Source organism: Callorhinchus milii, unplaced genomic scaffold (genome assembly GCF_018977255.1).
Source record: "Callorhinchus milii isolate IMCB2004 unplaced genomic scaffold, IMCB_Cmil_1.0 Scaffold1, whole genome shotgun sequence".
In the NCBI taxonomy this organism is placed as follows: domain Eukaryota; kingdom Metazoa; phylum Chordata; class Chondrichthyes; order Chimaeriformes; family Callorhinchidae; genus Callorhinchus; species Callorhinchus milii.
This window is the reverse complement of record NW_024704742.1, coordinates 118,220,260-118,235,953: the sequence shown is the minus strand read 5'-3', so window position 1 is coordinate 118,235,953 and position 15,694 is coordinate 118,220,260. Positions and strand designations below refer to the sequence as shown.

The window sequence follows — 15,694 nt, the reverse complement described above, 5'->3', positions numbered from 1 at the left end:
AAGCTATCCCGGTCACATTTATTTATGACTTAAACATATGCCATTCCAGATAACTCATCACTGAACCATTTTCCTTTGGAGTGAAGAGTTACCAGGAGCTAACTATATTTAACCAAGCAATTCCCAATAAACCATTCAATTACTTTATGGATGGAGTGGAGTTAGCTGATTTGGCCAAGCTTCCTATTCTTAACCATCATCTGGGTTTTTGCTAAAAGTACTGAGAGTGGATGTGAGGTAGGGACAGGACCCACCTTTTCAGTGATACCACCACTCAATTTGTCAAACCTCCAATACAAGCAGCATCAGGGTTCATTACCAACTGTGGAATGAATAGTTATGGGAGAAGACTATAGAAATTACCCTTTATGGTGTGTAATAGAATCATAAAATGATACAACAGAAAGAAATGGGCCAGTTACCCATTAAGTCCATGCTGGTGTGTTATCTCCACATGAGCTACCAAGTTTAATAATAAAAGCAAATAAATGATTGTGACCTATCAAGTTGTACTTTTCTTAATTTTTTCCAAGATCGCCTGATTAATTAAATTTGTTTAATCCTCCCTTGTTAAATCCTTTAATGCCATAACTTTGGTTTGTATCTTAAATGTAACCACATCTGAACGATCTCCAGGTATAAAGTGTTTTTAAGTCTGAGAACAAGCTAAAACACATATGGCCCTCTGGAAACACCCAAATTATTAAAATATTGGGCTATCTACTACGATCATGGAATATGTTAAGATAAATGAGGCAGCATTTCCAAATCTGGCATTTTGGTGTGGTAAACTGTAAGCACTTTGAGATGTTTCAACATGTGATAAGGCTTCTGAGGATTATTTATTATTTTGTAGCCTTCACAATTTAGAAACACCTCTCGATTTCTAATGCGAGATTTTTTCTGAAACCAAAGAAATAAGAATTGAATGCAAAGAAGACATTCTGACCTAGTATCTTCAAATTAGGTTGGTAGATCTATCAAGTACCCTAAGAAGGGGGAAAGCAACAAAAATAGGAGTGCTTGGGACCGTGTTTCAGTGGGTTGCATTTTTTATTGAGACCTTGTAATGCTACAAGAACATATATATATATATTATATACAAAACTAAGGAACTACAAGACATGCTAAATGGAAGGGCATAAAGCAAGTGCATTTGTACAGTATACTGAAACTCAAAACAACAGCAGAATGTCAAGTCATTTACAAAATATACAAATAAATATTTCTCACTTTGACTAGATCCAAACCCTCAATTGCAAAATGACCTTGGAAATCTACATCTTCAAGTAACGTTGTAACTAAATGCCTTGTAAATGTTCAGATCAAATTTGTTTCAGTTCGAGAACACATCAAATGAACAAACTATAAGGGCAATATCAGCCTTTCATGGTGAGAGGGGTAAACACGGGTTACATTTATTCAATACTTTACTTTTTAAATAAAGTAACTTTATCAACCACTTATTAAAGCAGATTTTACTTTTTAATTATTCCATAATCTTTGGAAATCAGATACAAAACAGAATTCTGAAGTGTGAGGCAGCTCTGTACAAACTGAACTTTGTTAATTCTGTCCAATTAGAATATGAACGCGAAACACATTTGAAAATCCCTTAACCATCAGATATTGCATCACTTAATATGATCCTTTTCTGAAATAGAGTTCCTTGCACATTTTTAGATTCAAGCATCGGTAATGTACTGTTTTTTGTGATTTCCACAACTCTTCAAACAGATTCCACAGAACTTGACCTGCATTTGCACCTGTAGCTTTCTAGCCTTGTTTTTTTTAAATATAAAAAATAATTCTCAGCTACTAGCCATTTCAAACCATCTGGTGTGACATTCAGGTATTAAGTCACATGGTGAGAATCAGTATCCACTGCATCCTATTTCTATGCAATTCAGTCATTGGGTTAGTAGCAGAGTAACTGCTAAATGCAAGCTAATAGTGATGGAAGACTTTAACACACAGCTGTCTAGGCAGGGAGAAAACCAGATGTGTTTCTCAGATTTTTGTTTGTCAGGAGTTCTCCATTTGAAAGTACAGTATCTTAATCTCCTCACATGTCAAAAAACTTGAGAGGCATTACCCATGCAGTCAAGAATTTACGAAACCAGCTTCTTTTAAAAAAAACTTGCCTTACACTTCTACAGCACAAAATTAAGTCTGCACAAGATGTATTATAAAAGTTACTTAGAAAATGAAGCACAAAAGAATCTTGTAGTAGTTTGCTTCCACAGTTTTTTCTAGCAAGTATGGAGACCTACTCTGCTGATGTGGGACCATGTAATAAATGTACCTTTCTGAAATGTATATGGAATAGAAATACTGTAATTGTGAAATACAGCTTCTTCAGGTCAGATGAAAAGATCAAACGATTTTACTTCATTTTGCTCAAGAATTTTCTAAAAAGCTTTTTATTTTGCACGCTCCCATTGAAATGTTACTGCCACACAAACCAAACTAACTGTGCACATAATCAAACAACATAAAAAATCAGTATTAACAATATCACCAACACTGTAGTTTTAATATTAATCAAGTTTACAACAAAAAAAATGAACAAAACATGCTAATCTTGGTAGGTTTTGGTGTTTAACTGCTGAATTAAGTCAACCCTTCCTAACACAATAATATGCAGGATTTCTTCGGTTTCTCGATATTCACCTAACCTGATGCTGTAATAAATGATATACGCTATGATGGTCATCCTATGTGAATTAAATGACTTCCATGGAGAGCTGAATCATGATTGCATTATACTCAAATAAGAGCACTTTTGTCACAGTTTACTCCTTTAGCTTGAAATAATGCAACTTTGCTCAATTTTATTTTGTGCAAGGCACCAATTTGTAGTACCTTTCACAAGCAGCTGTTCTATATGAATATTTGAGCCTGGGCATTGGGTATCAGGATACTGTGAGACAATGGACGAATTTACCTCAGAGGTCGATTCCAAAATTAACAGAAATGCTCCGAACAGGATCCTGGTTGATTATCCCCATCTGAGCTCAGCAATACTGTGGCCATTAGTGGAAGTGGAAATCATTACAATCACCGGGTCACTCAGCACAGACCACGGATTGAACATAGGAACCCCAGTCTCAGTGTTGCATTACAGTTTTCTTGCTTTATGTTCAGAATTTCAATTTAATGTTTAGTTTTTTTGCATACTGTTTGTGCGTGGTTTTCTTTCATACTGTTTCGCAGCTTTGATTTCAGTTGCAGTTCTACCTCCAATTTCCTCCTCACTCTAATTTTACTCGCTTTGCTACGCCTTGTGTTTAATTATACACAATGGAGTGAAAAGCATTGGATCATTCCCAGTAAACTTAGTTCAACACTTTACAACTAGGAGAAATCTACATATTTTTGAAAGCAAAAAGGCTTCACTGCAAAAGGGTTTTCTCTCATTTCTTCAAATTCAGTAAGCAAGATGGAATTCCTGGATCAACAAACAATTTCTCCACTGTTCCTCAGCATTATCTGTACCTCTCGCACCATTTGTTTGAGTGCTTAGCAGAAGGCTATTAAGAGGGTCCATTACAGATTCATAATTAGGCACCGGCTCCCACTTAAGATTAGTTTTTTTCTTTCTACATTATTAAATGTAGAAAGGTTATTATAGTTCTACTTCTTACACTCAACCACTTCATTAAACTAGCTCGGACTTCATCTCATTCTTCACATGCAGGTTAAAAATAACACTATATTCAACACTTTTAAATCAATAAAAACAAACACTGCCCCATTGTTCACAGAAACATACACGAGTTTTCTTCATCACGCCTGTAGTTTTTCACAACTCAAAACAAATACAAATTTCCAAAAATCTATAAATATAACTATCAACACCAGAAGTAACACAATTCAATCTAGTCAATAAGTCATATTTTCAATACGTCATATTTAACACACGTAATCCACTGTTTAAACAGCAGCCTTCAATATTCTGAAAGAAAATCAAACCGAGCTCCTCACTGAGTGCAAGCACTGCCGAGAGCCCAGAAGAGAATGTTACTTCACTTTTGTTCAAATATTTGCTATGGGGTTTTGCCATCAACATTAATGAGGGGTAACAGCATTTTCTCAAAATACTGTTAATATAAAAACTGCTCATCACAACTGATTGATGCACAAAACACGGATCACAATTCAGTTATGATGCACCACAACACTTGCGAAGTATATTCTGTGAAGTACTCCATTTACAGAATGACCTATTTTCTTATGTGATGTACTGAATACAGTAATGACAAAGAAAATCATAAGATGATTTCAGGGCCTTTTATATTGTGAAGATGTTTTAAAATGCTATATTTAAACAAAAATGAAAGTATTTTTTAATGCCCAACTACATTTGACAATTACTTACCAGCTAAAGGCAATTCACCCAAGAGAAGTCTCTGATCTTTAAAAAGCCAATTGTAAACATTTAGCCCCCAAATCTCTAGTGCATTTGGTCAGAACCGTTATATAACCTAATATTGCAGTTAATTTTTTTATAACTCCAACATTTGAATGAAATAATTAAAACATCTTTTTCTACATGTGGAAGAGAAAATATTTGAGCTGCCAAATTGATTCAAAAAACTTGCCAACAAGGAATTGGCCCTTCATTAGTAAAGATTGGGCAATGCACAATTGTTCAATGTTTTGGATATGAATTTTAAAATTACAGAAGTTTTAGCATTTAACCTATCCATTGCAAAATAATAGCTCCGAATCCTGGAAAAATAGCTGGTGTCACATTTACTGACAGCTGCACATAATGTTGTGTAGTGTTGAAGCTAATAATCTCCACCTTTCCTCAATCTTTCTACAAGTGGTAATTTAAGTTCAGTGATGGAATATGAATGGCAACATCTTTATTTTTTTTAAACACACAAAACTTTGAAGCATTGAAAATTAAAACAGCAATGACTTTTAAATTCGATTTTTGTTTATCTCAGAGCCTTGACACTGGGACATTCTTTTATGCAATATTAATTTCCAACATTTATGTAAATCACATTTGGTAGAATTTCTGTGGAAAAACATCACAACCACCCTCGGGGAACAAAGCAGTACGGTATATACATTTATCTTGAAATACAGTATTTCAGGACATAAATGTTAAACCCATGACAGAATTTGGGGGGTGAGGGGGGCAACGAAAAACACTTTTGAGTGGCTCACCCGACCATCACAATGTACCGTTAGTTGTTACTCAACGGTAAGAAGTTAACACGGACAAGGAATGAGTGACACACAAATGCTCACTTCAAAGGCTTTTCTAAAACAAACTAAAATGGAAGGCGTACATTCTGCCAACTCCAACAGTGTAGAAATCTGTAAGATGTACACTGAACAATCGCACCTTCACACCACATAATCACCAGAATTGCAGAAGTCAAAAATAAAGCATTCACAATCCACACACAAAATACTGTACAACAAAACCATAGGTGTTAAAATCTGGAATCTGCTTTTGAAAACATCTGTATCTGTAAAGCACTTTTACATCGACTTAAATGTGGAAGAATTCCATAAATTACTTAACTGTATACTTCCCTTTTTCACGAAGTGTGTATGCTTTGTACTCAACTTACCAGCTCATGTCAAATGGTAAGGAATGCTCTTAACTTCATAAAAAAAGTTAAGCCTTATGATCCTCTTTGAGGTCCATGTTCATCTCAAGGAATAGCATTGATTTTTGTGCAGTTTGGTCAATGCTTTTTAAAAAATGGATTGCAGAATTTCACCAATGGTGCTGAACAAAAACTACATGCAACAGAGCTTCTGGGACAGGCCTGTAAAAAAGGCTCATACACAGAAACATCATTCAACTGCAATAATTAGATTGTAAGCTTTAGAAGGTTTCATCAACCCACAAACTGGCAAATTTAACAGGAGTTTAATTTGCTGCTTCACTCACGCAATATCTCTTTTTAAGCAAAGTAGTCAATTCAATTGTGATCTATCCATGTAAGCTTCACAATTGATCAGCTCGCAGGTTAAAATCAAAAGGGATTTCAGTTAAGATCAAAACCACCCTGAACCACACATGATCTAATAGATTTAGATGTCCAGTGTTAGCATTTAGTGTTTTCTCTACATGTATTCTGCAATGATGAGTGACACTGTACCACAGTCCACAATTCAACAATTATTTAAATAAAATAGTAAACTAACAACTGAACATAGTGATAAAATCACAAGAATGATGCCACCAATTTTCAGTTAGTTGTGCAATAAAATAGATCAGTGAAACGTTAACAAATAAATGAAATTTGACATTGTCATTTGATAGTGCTTTTTATAAGGCAGTTACAGATGTTTCACGGGGGAGGGACTTGAAAAGAGAAATAAAAGAGTTTCAAATCCCATGTACTCTGGCAGCACATTCCTCACAATTCTCCAAGATCATATTTGTCACAAAGTCGCGTGCAAATCAAAAAGAACCATGTCAGTTATCAGTCCAGTGTAGCACAGAAAACATAAGGATCTCCAGTAATTTGGGAGTATAATATTAAAGCAGTGACAGCATGCTATTTACAGTTTTACAAGAGAAAAAAAAACTAATAGCCAGTAAGAACAATCCATACCAACCAGGGAAAGTAAAACAATTTAAACAGAAAATGTGACATTTGTCAAGCAAATGTAAAAGTACGATTTATTAGTTTTTTTTAGCCCATGCGAAAGCCTAATTCAAGGGCTACATGGATTTTTCGTTTTAAGGTTCATGCTGTGGTTATGGTGAAATCATGTTAGAAGCTGGTATGTGTGTAATGACTGAAGTGGTATAACGTCTATGGACTAGATGAAGGTGATGGCGGGGGAGAGAAATGATTTTACTGGGTCTTAAATTTGGTTGCCTTTGAATGCGCCACGAGCTGCAGTCGAGGCTGCGTTTGCTGCAGCGGTCTGTACAGTTTTGTTCGCCATGACTCCTGTTGCAAACTCTTGCTGGGCTTTTTCAAAGCTGGCTCCTGTGGTACGATACATGCCATGAACCTGAGAGGGAAAATAATTTTTAACTAGTATTTGCCACAAGGAGTTATTGAATCTGAGACCACAACAATTAAGAAATTGTTAAAATACACATTAAAAAAGGCACAAGGAAACAGCAGGTAATTGGGATTAAGAGTAACAGCTTCAGTAGAGGAGCTAATACCAGGCAGGATAGGTTCGGTGCAGGATGGCTTCCTTCTGTGTTCTAGTTTCTATCATCCTAACAAGATCGTCAAGGCCAAATACAACATATAAACCAAAACTGCTACTTTAGGTTCTAATATAAATTTTCAAAAAGCTTGGAATATAGCCATCATCCATACAGCACGATAGTATTGAAATCTTAACAATCTGTTCAATTTTCATTCAAGATGTCTATTCTCATTGAACCAGTTTTGGGAGCATTAGAAGTAGAAAGCTATACAGTAGAATTCCTATTATAACATGAGTATCGATCTAGACATTTACTTCCCCAAGAAATCCCAAATGTACACCAGCTCCATTGGAACTTCAAATGCTGGCCAGAGTTTTGTGGATTTAACGAATTTATCCTAATACAAAGTAAATTGCTTTTTATAATGAGAGAAATTTTGAAGTGCTGACACAGCTGACCACATACCTGTGCACATGCACAGTAAATGCTGAAGCATTGACTGATTACACGTTCTGTTATAGCACCAGTCAGAATTTTATGGACCTCACCTCCCATCCGACAACATTTCTGATCAGTAACACTTAAGAAATGTCCTTAGATGTGAATGGCAATTGCCTCCACTCTAAAATATTGGCTCAAGATTTAGTTTATTCTTTCATTGTAACTGTGATAAATATGGTCACACATCTCATTTTTAATTTGAAACAATTTGCAAATAACACACTATCATCTTCTTGCAGAGACTAAGATGACCTTAATGCCTCAATACAAATCAAATGTTAAATTAGCTTATACCATCCTAGATTTCATGTTACCCGTCACTTAGAATCATCCAATAAGGATAACATTTAAAAGAAAATTTCTCTCATTATAAAAGGCAATTTATTTTGTATTAAAATAAATCCATTAAATCCTCAAAACATGCTCTAATGTACCAAAATGCTTTCATTAACATTTAAGAAGTCAGTTCTTGAGGGAAGGTTTCTGTATACAACATTTTAGATGCATTTAATAGTTTTCTCAAATTATTCTTGCAAAATCAACCCTTGCTGAAGCAAAGTTATTTTGGGTCTGTCGAACACAAATACATCTACACAATTACTAAACAAAATCATTATTTTTTCCCTCTAGTGTAAGTTGTAACCAGTTATTGTAGTAACCTCTTGGATTGTTTCTCCTCTTTATTACCAGTACATATGCTCTTTCTCCCCTCTGAAGATCTGTACTTCTGCCTTCTCTTTCAAGTAAACCAGATACCAATAACTACTTAATCTTCAAACAACTCCTCAGATAAATCATTTTTATAACAGCAAAATATAGCAAGCTGCTATGGTCCACAATTGAGACTAGACTGCCACCTACTGAAAAGACCCAGTGAAACATTATGCCCTATTAATAAAAGGTATTATCCACAACATAATCAAAACAGAATGATCAGCTCATCTCTTACAACTCATGAAAGTAAACAGTTTTACCACAAATCTGTTCAACTTACAAAGAAACTAATGCATTTGAAATTTGTTTTCAAGATATTTTTAGAAATTGACTGTAAAACATACCCCTTGACTCAAGCTCATTGGCAAGACCCAGATTATCTATTAGTTTGGTTCTTTGGACCAAAGAATGGTATACGGTAAACAACTCTTTCAGAACTTATCTTCTTGACCTCAAATACCTAGAAAAAAACATCTCTATGGCCATACTTTGGACTAACATTTTTAAATCTTATTTCCCTGCTCCGTGTAGACTGCAAAATTCCAACCTGCATTAAATTCTCTCTTTTTGGCATTTATTATTGTCACTGCTCTTTGTAAAATTTCCCCCCAAAAGTTGAAAGAAATGTGGAATGATTTCAAGCTAGTCAACTAACCTAGGGTTGTCAAAGCAACCAGATCAAAGCCATAAACATCAGCTTAATGCCTCAATTAGATGAAAGCCTTAAATTATAGTCAGGAGTCATATCATGATTTTCCCATTTTTGTTTTTTTAAATCTTTGGTATTTCATGTATATATATATTACTGTATTAACGCCACTAATTTTAAATCATATTAAGCAGCTCCTTCTAGCAAATTAAAAAAAATCCACATTCAAGCAAAAATGATATACATTTAAAATAAGAAATGCAAACTTATGGAAGGTAAACAATTTTTATGATTAGTTCGCTGTTTGGGAAGTTTAAGTACACACAGAGTTGCAAACGCAGCATTTTTGCAAAGGCACTGTAGAGGTTACTTACCTTTTTGAACATAATTAGTGAGACAACAGCTGAGCCAGTAAAAGCTGCTGCAACAATCATCATCAGAACTCCAACAGGAATGCTCTTATTAAGTGCTGTAAGTGCTGAAATCCATCCACTGAAAAAGTAAAGATCCACGTATACATTACTGATTAAATTCCACAAATTTTAAATCCTATTATGCAGCTAAACTGTTATTCACTACTATTATACCAAACTGATGCAGCCGTTAACACTATAGATTTTCTATAATGCATGTATATAATAATCCTTGCATTTGATTGTAGCGCCTTATCATGTTGTTGAGAGGTCTCAAAGCACTTCACAGAATATGCTGTAAAGTGAATTGACTGTATATTTTGTCAGTGAAATGCAGCAGCCAATTGCGCACAGCAGTGTCCCACAAACATTCGTGGATTGAAGTGATCAATTTATTATTCTTATTCTTTTTGAAGGAATCATTACTCCCAGAAAAGAGATCTGCCAATCAACAAACAGTCAGGATCCTACTTACTGCTCGGTAAACAGAGGGGTGTGGAGTAAGGAAACTTGCCCAACATTTCACCCTGCTGGGAATTGAACCCAGGTCTCTTGCTTGTGAGGAGAGTGCTCTATACACTGAGTTACAGGCCCCACCAAATGCTTATGCACCAAAGAAACTTCAAAAAAAATTTTTTTTTAAAAAAAACAAATTTTAGGATTTGGAATGCAATTTTCAATTACTTCATATATTCTTCACCATCCTCTTCTCTGTACCCTCCACCTCCTCATACACATCATAAACACTCTCAAGCCTCTATGCAGAGGGAATGCATTTGTCTCAATATCCTAATAATGCCGTTGCATTAACATACCTAGAAATGATTCTGAAATTTTGGTAATAGCACTCACCAGTTTCCCCACTGTGGAATTCCTACCGACTGCAATACGTGCACGGCAAACTGACAGATAAATGTAAAGAAGAAGAGAAAGAAGCTGAAGGAACTGTCACTCCTGCAAAACAACAAATCTTAATTAGAATGTTCCCAATATAATTAAAGGTTTTTCACAATGTAGATTTTCGGGTGAGATCTTAAACTAAGATCTGCTCCTGCAGATGAATCTCTTATGACCCGATTTTAAAAAATGGGGTTTCTCAACAATCTGTCTTGGTCAATAGTCCTCCCAATTAATTGATTTAACTCCATGGTTGTTTGTTGGATATTGTTAACACAAAACGATGCTACTTCTGCCTACAAAAAAAAATGACTATACTTGACCGCAATCAATTCAACTGTTCAGAAACATTTTCATCATAAATCTACAAGTTATTTTGTAGACAGAGACACAATATTCCTGAAGCTATAACCTCTCCAGATATCTGGAAATTTGCAAGATTCGAGCAGACCAGATAGAGCCACACACATTTCCATGAACAGTTAAAATCCAAATGAAGTTTCTTCAGCCTCTCTCTGGAGGTGAATTCATCAGCCTTTGCTGATCAAGCAAATGATGGAATGAAAATCAGGCATTCTTGTGATTCAAATCTCTAAGCACAATTCCAATGGGAATATTTTATCATGCTACTTGGTTAAATACTCTCACAACCATTTTTAAACAAAGGTCCTCTTCACTGTTAAGATTGTTTTAACATCAAATACTATTTCCAAAGCCAAAAGATATTTAGTTTTCTACCATTTTGTAGCAGAAAATTAGGAAGTTCAAAACAGAGGCCAATGATTCTATCAGAATCCCTCTCACCCTCTGACATAGTCACTATTCAGTGACCATACCTTACAACATGAAGTTCACCTTTTGAAACACTAGAATTATATTAAAATTTTGCAATTTACTAACCTGAAAGCTTTGTAGAGTGGTCTGTACCAACAAATAAATGAACACGGGGTAAAAAGCAAGAACCAGAGAATTGCCAATCCAAAGTCCACCCCTCTATAGCTATCGACACAAAACCAGGCTAGGCAACCAAACATATTTAGAAAGAGCGTTACTGCGTGGACTGCGGAAAGAAAAGAACAAAGTTAAGCTAATTGGTAAAACAATTTTAGAAGCACATCAAATGATTTATTAGGTCTATTGTCTTTGGCAGTTCCCCACTAGAACCATATCTGCAAAATATATAGTCGAACAGTATACAGTAAATTCCTGATAGGACCCTGGTTTAACTTGTCACTACCCCTTAAGTAGCTATACTATCAATATCTCGGCTGCTTCCAATGCAAAATGTTAATAAGGGACTCCGCTTAATATGTAACTAGTTATATTCTAGAAATTCTCATAAGTACTTACTTCGGATAACATGTCCTATTACGTGTCTTGATCTCAGAGGCCTCCCGCTTTACTATGTGGCTGGTGCAGGTGCTTGATGGCAGTTTGTAGGTAAGTGTATGCTCAATTGCATTACAGAGTCCTCTGCTCTTTTGGAGGGCGGTGCTATGGCCTTCCTCTCCACCTTCCACTATCCTGTGACAGGATAGAGTGGGAGGCCATATTTTGGCCCTCCAATAGACCAGAGGCCTCTGTTATGCATCCAAGTAGTACACTCAAACGCCACAGAATTAAAAACAAAACACTTTTTTTTAAAGTGATGTCTATTGGGATCCTTATGCACTTATACCCCAAATCAGTAAAATATAGATTTATATGAAGTTTGAATACAGGGTAGTTACTACAACAGTAGTGCTCCAAGACACATGAAGGGCCCTACATAAATGCAAGTGGTTGTTGATTTGTACGTTTCCAGGGAAAGGTCACTTGCATTTTGTACAGATTGGAGGTAATAAAAAAACAACACAAGCATTGAATTTCAGGTTACTTTCATGGTATTTCAGGTGAGGGAGTGCAATCAATCGGGAAGGTCAGTATTATACCAACAAAGAGTACTAAAACTAATTGGTTTACTCATTCAGTCCAAGGTGATAGATACCACCTCCTCGGGATGAAATGAATCATGACTTGTTGTCTTTTTTTTAAAAAAGGGCAGTAATGTGATATTACGTTTGCTGAACTCTAAGGGCTTCCACAGATATTGAGGAAGATTTGGGGACTCAAATATCAGTTTAATTTTGGCAGTTGATTCCATATTACTATTACTACTGTTAATTCTGTCCCATGTTAATGGGAGTGCTAACCTAGCACTAGTGACCCCAAGTTACTTCAAAACAGCAAGGTAAAGAGGCCAATTACCAGAGTCTGACCACTGGAATCGTGCAGAACATCAATGTACAATACTCAATGTAGCTCTCTGCAGCACCAGCCAGTGGCCAAATTTGGGAAACACACTAATGTTATGTACTGCATTAAAATTTACATAGCCTTTCACATCAGGAGGATGTCTCAAAGCCCTTTACACTGTGCCTAGGCACCCAAGATGGGGTGGAAGCTGAAGGAGGTTTGCAGGGGATCGATGACCGTAACCCAGGGAGATGGGAGGCCAGTGGAATGGCATGTTGAGAGGTGCCTTGAATGAGGAGAGAGGCAGGGAGAGAATCAGAGGAATCTCTGGGTTGGAGTTCAAGGGAATACAGGCAGAATGGCGAAAAAAAACTCACCTACTGATGGTAGGGCAAATAGGGCAGGGGACATGAAGCAGGGCTAGTGTTCACCAAGGTAAGGAAGTGGCTGGGTCAGTTGTACTGAAAAAGGTCATGGAGATAGGGTAGGGCGAGATTGAGTGATTGAAGGTGAGAATCTTGAATTTGATACACTGGGGAAGGGAGAGCTGAGCAAGGAGCACGATAGTTCACAGAGCTTGGTGCGGGAGAGGACATACTGTGGAATTACTTTAGTACTTGGCAAATTGGATAAGGATGGGACAAAGATACTTGATAGCTTAAAAAATTGAAAACTGGATTCACAATTTGTTTCAGAAGACAAGATGGATTGATTAAAAATGACAAATATTCTGTCTGGGAAGAAGAAACCAACATCCACATGGATAAGTTCTGAGTCCCTGTCATTTACAGTGTTTGTAAAGCTCAAGCTGGCTAAGTGGTCTTATATTTGTCAATTAGTAGATTGCAGGTTAAGAATATTCAGAAGAGTTTGAAACAATTCAATAGATGAGAAATGGCACATGAATTTGAATAAATAAAGGATGAAAAGAACAAATGGTGAATATGATGCATAGTTATGAGGTCCTAAACAACACAACTATTTGTTTCAGTTATGTAGATTAGTTGTTCAAAATCAGTGATTAAACATTTAAGGTTACAAAAGTGTAAAATACATAAGGACAGCAAATGTCCTCCTGATATCCAAACCCACAGCCTTGTTTTGGGCTCTGTGTACCTCATCATATGAAGTCTATAATTTGTGGGGAAGAAGTAAAGAAAAGCCTTGATTATTACTCAGGATGCATTATAACAATTAAAATAGGGATTTCTTTTTCCTCTGATCAAAATAGTTGGAAATGACAGTTGCAAATACCACATTACCATTCTGAATGAGTGCCATTTTAAGCAATTGAATATGAATGCATTCTGAAAGCATGGATCAAACATAAAATGAGATTTTGCAAAACCTCATATTTTAAAATATGATTGTGCAAAAATATTAGATTTCTAAAAGCTGATGACAAGTAAAACATTAAACATCCATTCACAAGAGTTCCAAACTGAGATTGTTTAACAATTTTGAGTCAACTCCCAATTATGTCTTAGTAGTCATGAGTGTAGCTGTGCAATTTTTAATATGCTAATTAGGTTCTGTAGTTTTTGCTGCATCCTCACAGAATGGAAATCAAAACTCAATTGCACGGTCTCATATCTTAACTCATTCATTCCCATGCCCTGAAGTTTGTAAACTCCTTCCCTCCCTCTATCCTCACCCACCTCCTCTCACCTCAACCTTCACGGCTGTCCTTGACTGGTTTAGATTGTAGGTCTCACACCACCTTCACTTCATCTCCACAAACGGCTTCTCCTCTAGCCCCCGCACCGTCTCATGCGGCGTTCCTCAGCGCTCTGTCCTTGGTTCCCTCCTCTTCAATATCTACATGCTCCCTCTAGGTGACAGCATCCGCAAACATGGGGTCAACTTCCACAGGTATGCGGATGACACCCAAGTCTATCTCTCTGCCTCCACCCTTGACTCCAGGACCACTGCTGTGCTGACAGAATGTCTGTCGGACATCAAGTCCTGGATGAGAGCAAACTTTCTTCAGTTGAACATCAACAAGACTGAGGCTCTCCTGATTGGCTCCCGTCAGTGCCTCCACACCTCAGGCATTGACAGCATCACCATCCATGGTTGCACACTCCACCTTGTTAAGCCAGTCCAGGACCTTGGCATCTTGTTTGACCCTCAACTACCCTTTCTACCCCACATCTGCGCCATGACCCTCTCTGCCTTCCCCCACCTCCACAATGTCGCCCGGCTCCTCCACTGTCTTACACCGCAGGCCGCCCAAACCCTCATACATGCTTTCAATACGTCGAGGCTTGACTATGCAAACACACTGCTTGTCAGCCTCCCCAAATCCTCCCTCCACAGGCTGCAGATCATCCAGAACTTTGCATCCTGTGTCCTCTCCTGCACTAGGCTCCGCGAACCTATCACCCCCAAGCACACCCAACTACACTGGCTTCCCATCTTACAGAGGATACAGTTCAAGATCCTCGTCCTCACCTTCAAAGCCCTCCACGGTCTTGCTCGCCCCTACATCTGCGACCTCCTAGCCCCCTACCATCCTGCTCTCTCCCTCCGCTCAGCGGGCTCCAGCCTGCAACAAGTCCCCACCTCACTTGCCCCACTATTGGCGGGCGGGCCGGCCTTCTGCCAATCTGCCCCCACCCTCTGGAACTCCATCCCACCGCCTCGCCCCCTCCCTTGCCACCTTCAAGACCCATCTCAAGACCCTCCTCTTCGACCATGCTGTCGATCTCCCTGCGTCCCCCTCTGCCCTCCACCCTCTCCGACCCACAGCTCAGGTCTGAAACTCTGTCTGTCCAGCACCTTGGGACGTCCTCCCAATATGAAAGAGGCTATACAAATGTAATGTTGTTGTTGTAACCCCCCAGCTTATCAGACTGCGGGTATCCAGAATTCCTATTTAGCCGGACTGGGTCTCAAACATAAAAATGAAAAATATTTCCGCGGACCCTCGCACGCAGAGCCAGTCAACTATGCTCGCTCGTGCCACCACCTCACCACTGGCCTTCAGTGGCCAGAGATATCGACTTTAACTCATTGGTAATCCCACAAGCAGAAGACAACTTATTCACTACCTTCTGCTCATGGGAGTCAAACAACTACACTATCATTTAAATTACATTTAGCCAGAAATTCCAGCTCTGACCAGATCTC

At 37.6% G+C, this 15,694-nt stretch overlaps 1 protein-coding gene across 2 annotated transcripts in view; it reads right to left on the bottom strand.

The window, feature by feature from the left end:
- Window positions 1-1,034: 1,034 nt before the first annotated feature.
- scamp1 (secretory carrier membrane protein 1) overlaps window positions 1,035-15,694 on the bottom strand; it is a 33,069-nt gene continuing 18,409 nt past the window's right edge. For both annotated transcript variants that reach the window (XM_007892075.2, XM_007892077.2), the window contains exons 6-9: window positions 11,228-11,387; window positions 10,283-10,384; window positions 9,392-9,509; window positions 1,035-7,002 (exon numbers count right to left, since the gene is read on the bottom strand). In XM_007892075.2, coding sequence (XP_007890266.1) covers window positions 6,850-7,002; window positions 9,392-9,509; window positions 10,283-10,384; window positions 11,228-11,387 — 533 coding nt within the window. In that variant the 3' untranslated portion in view covers window positions 1,035-6,849. The remainder of the gene's footprint in view (window positions 7,003-9,391; window positions 9,510-10,282; window positions 10,385-11,227; window positions 11,388-15,694) is intronic.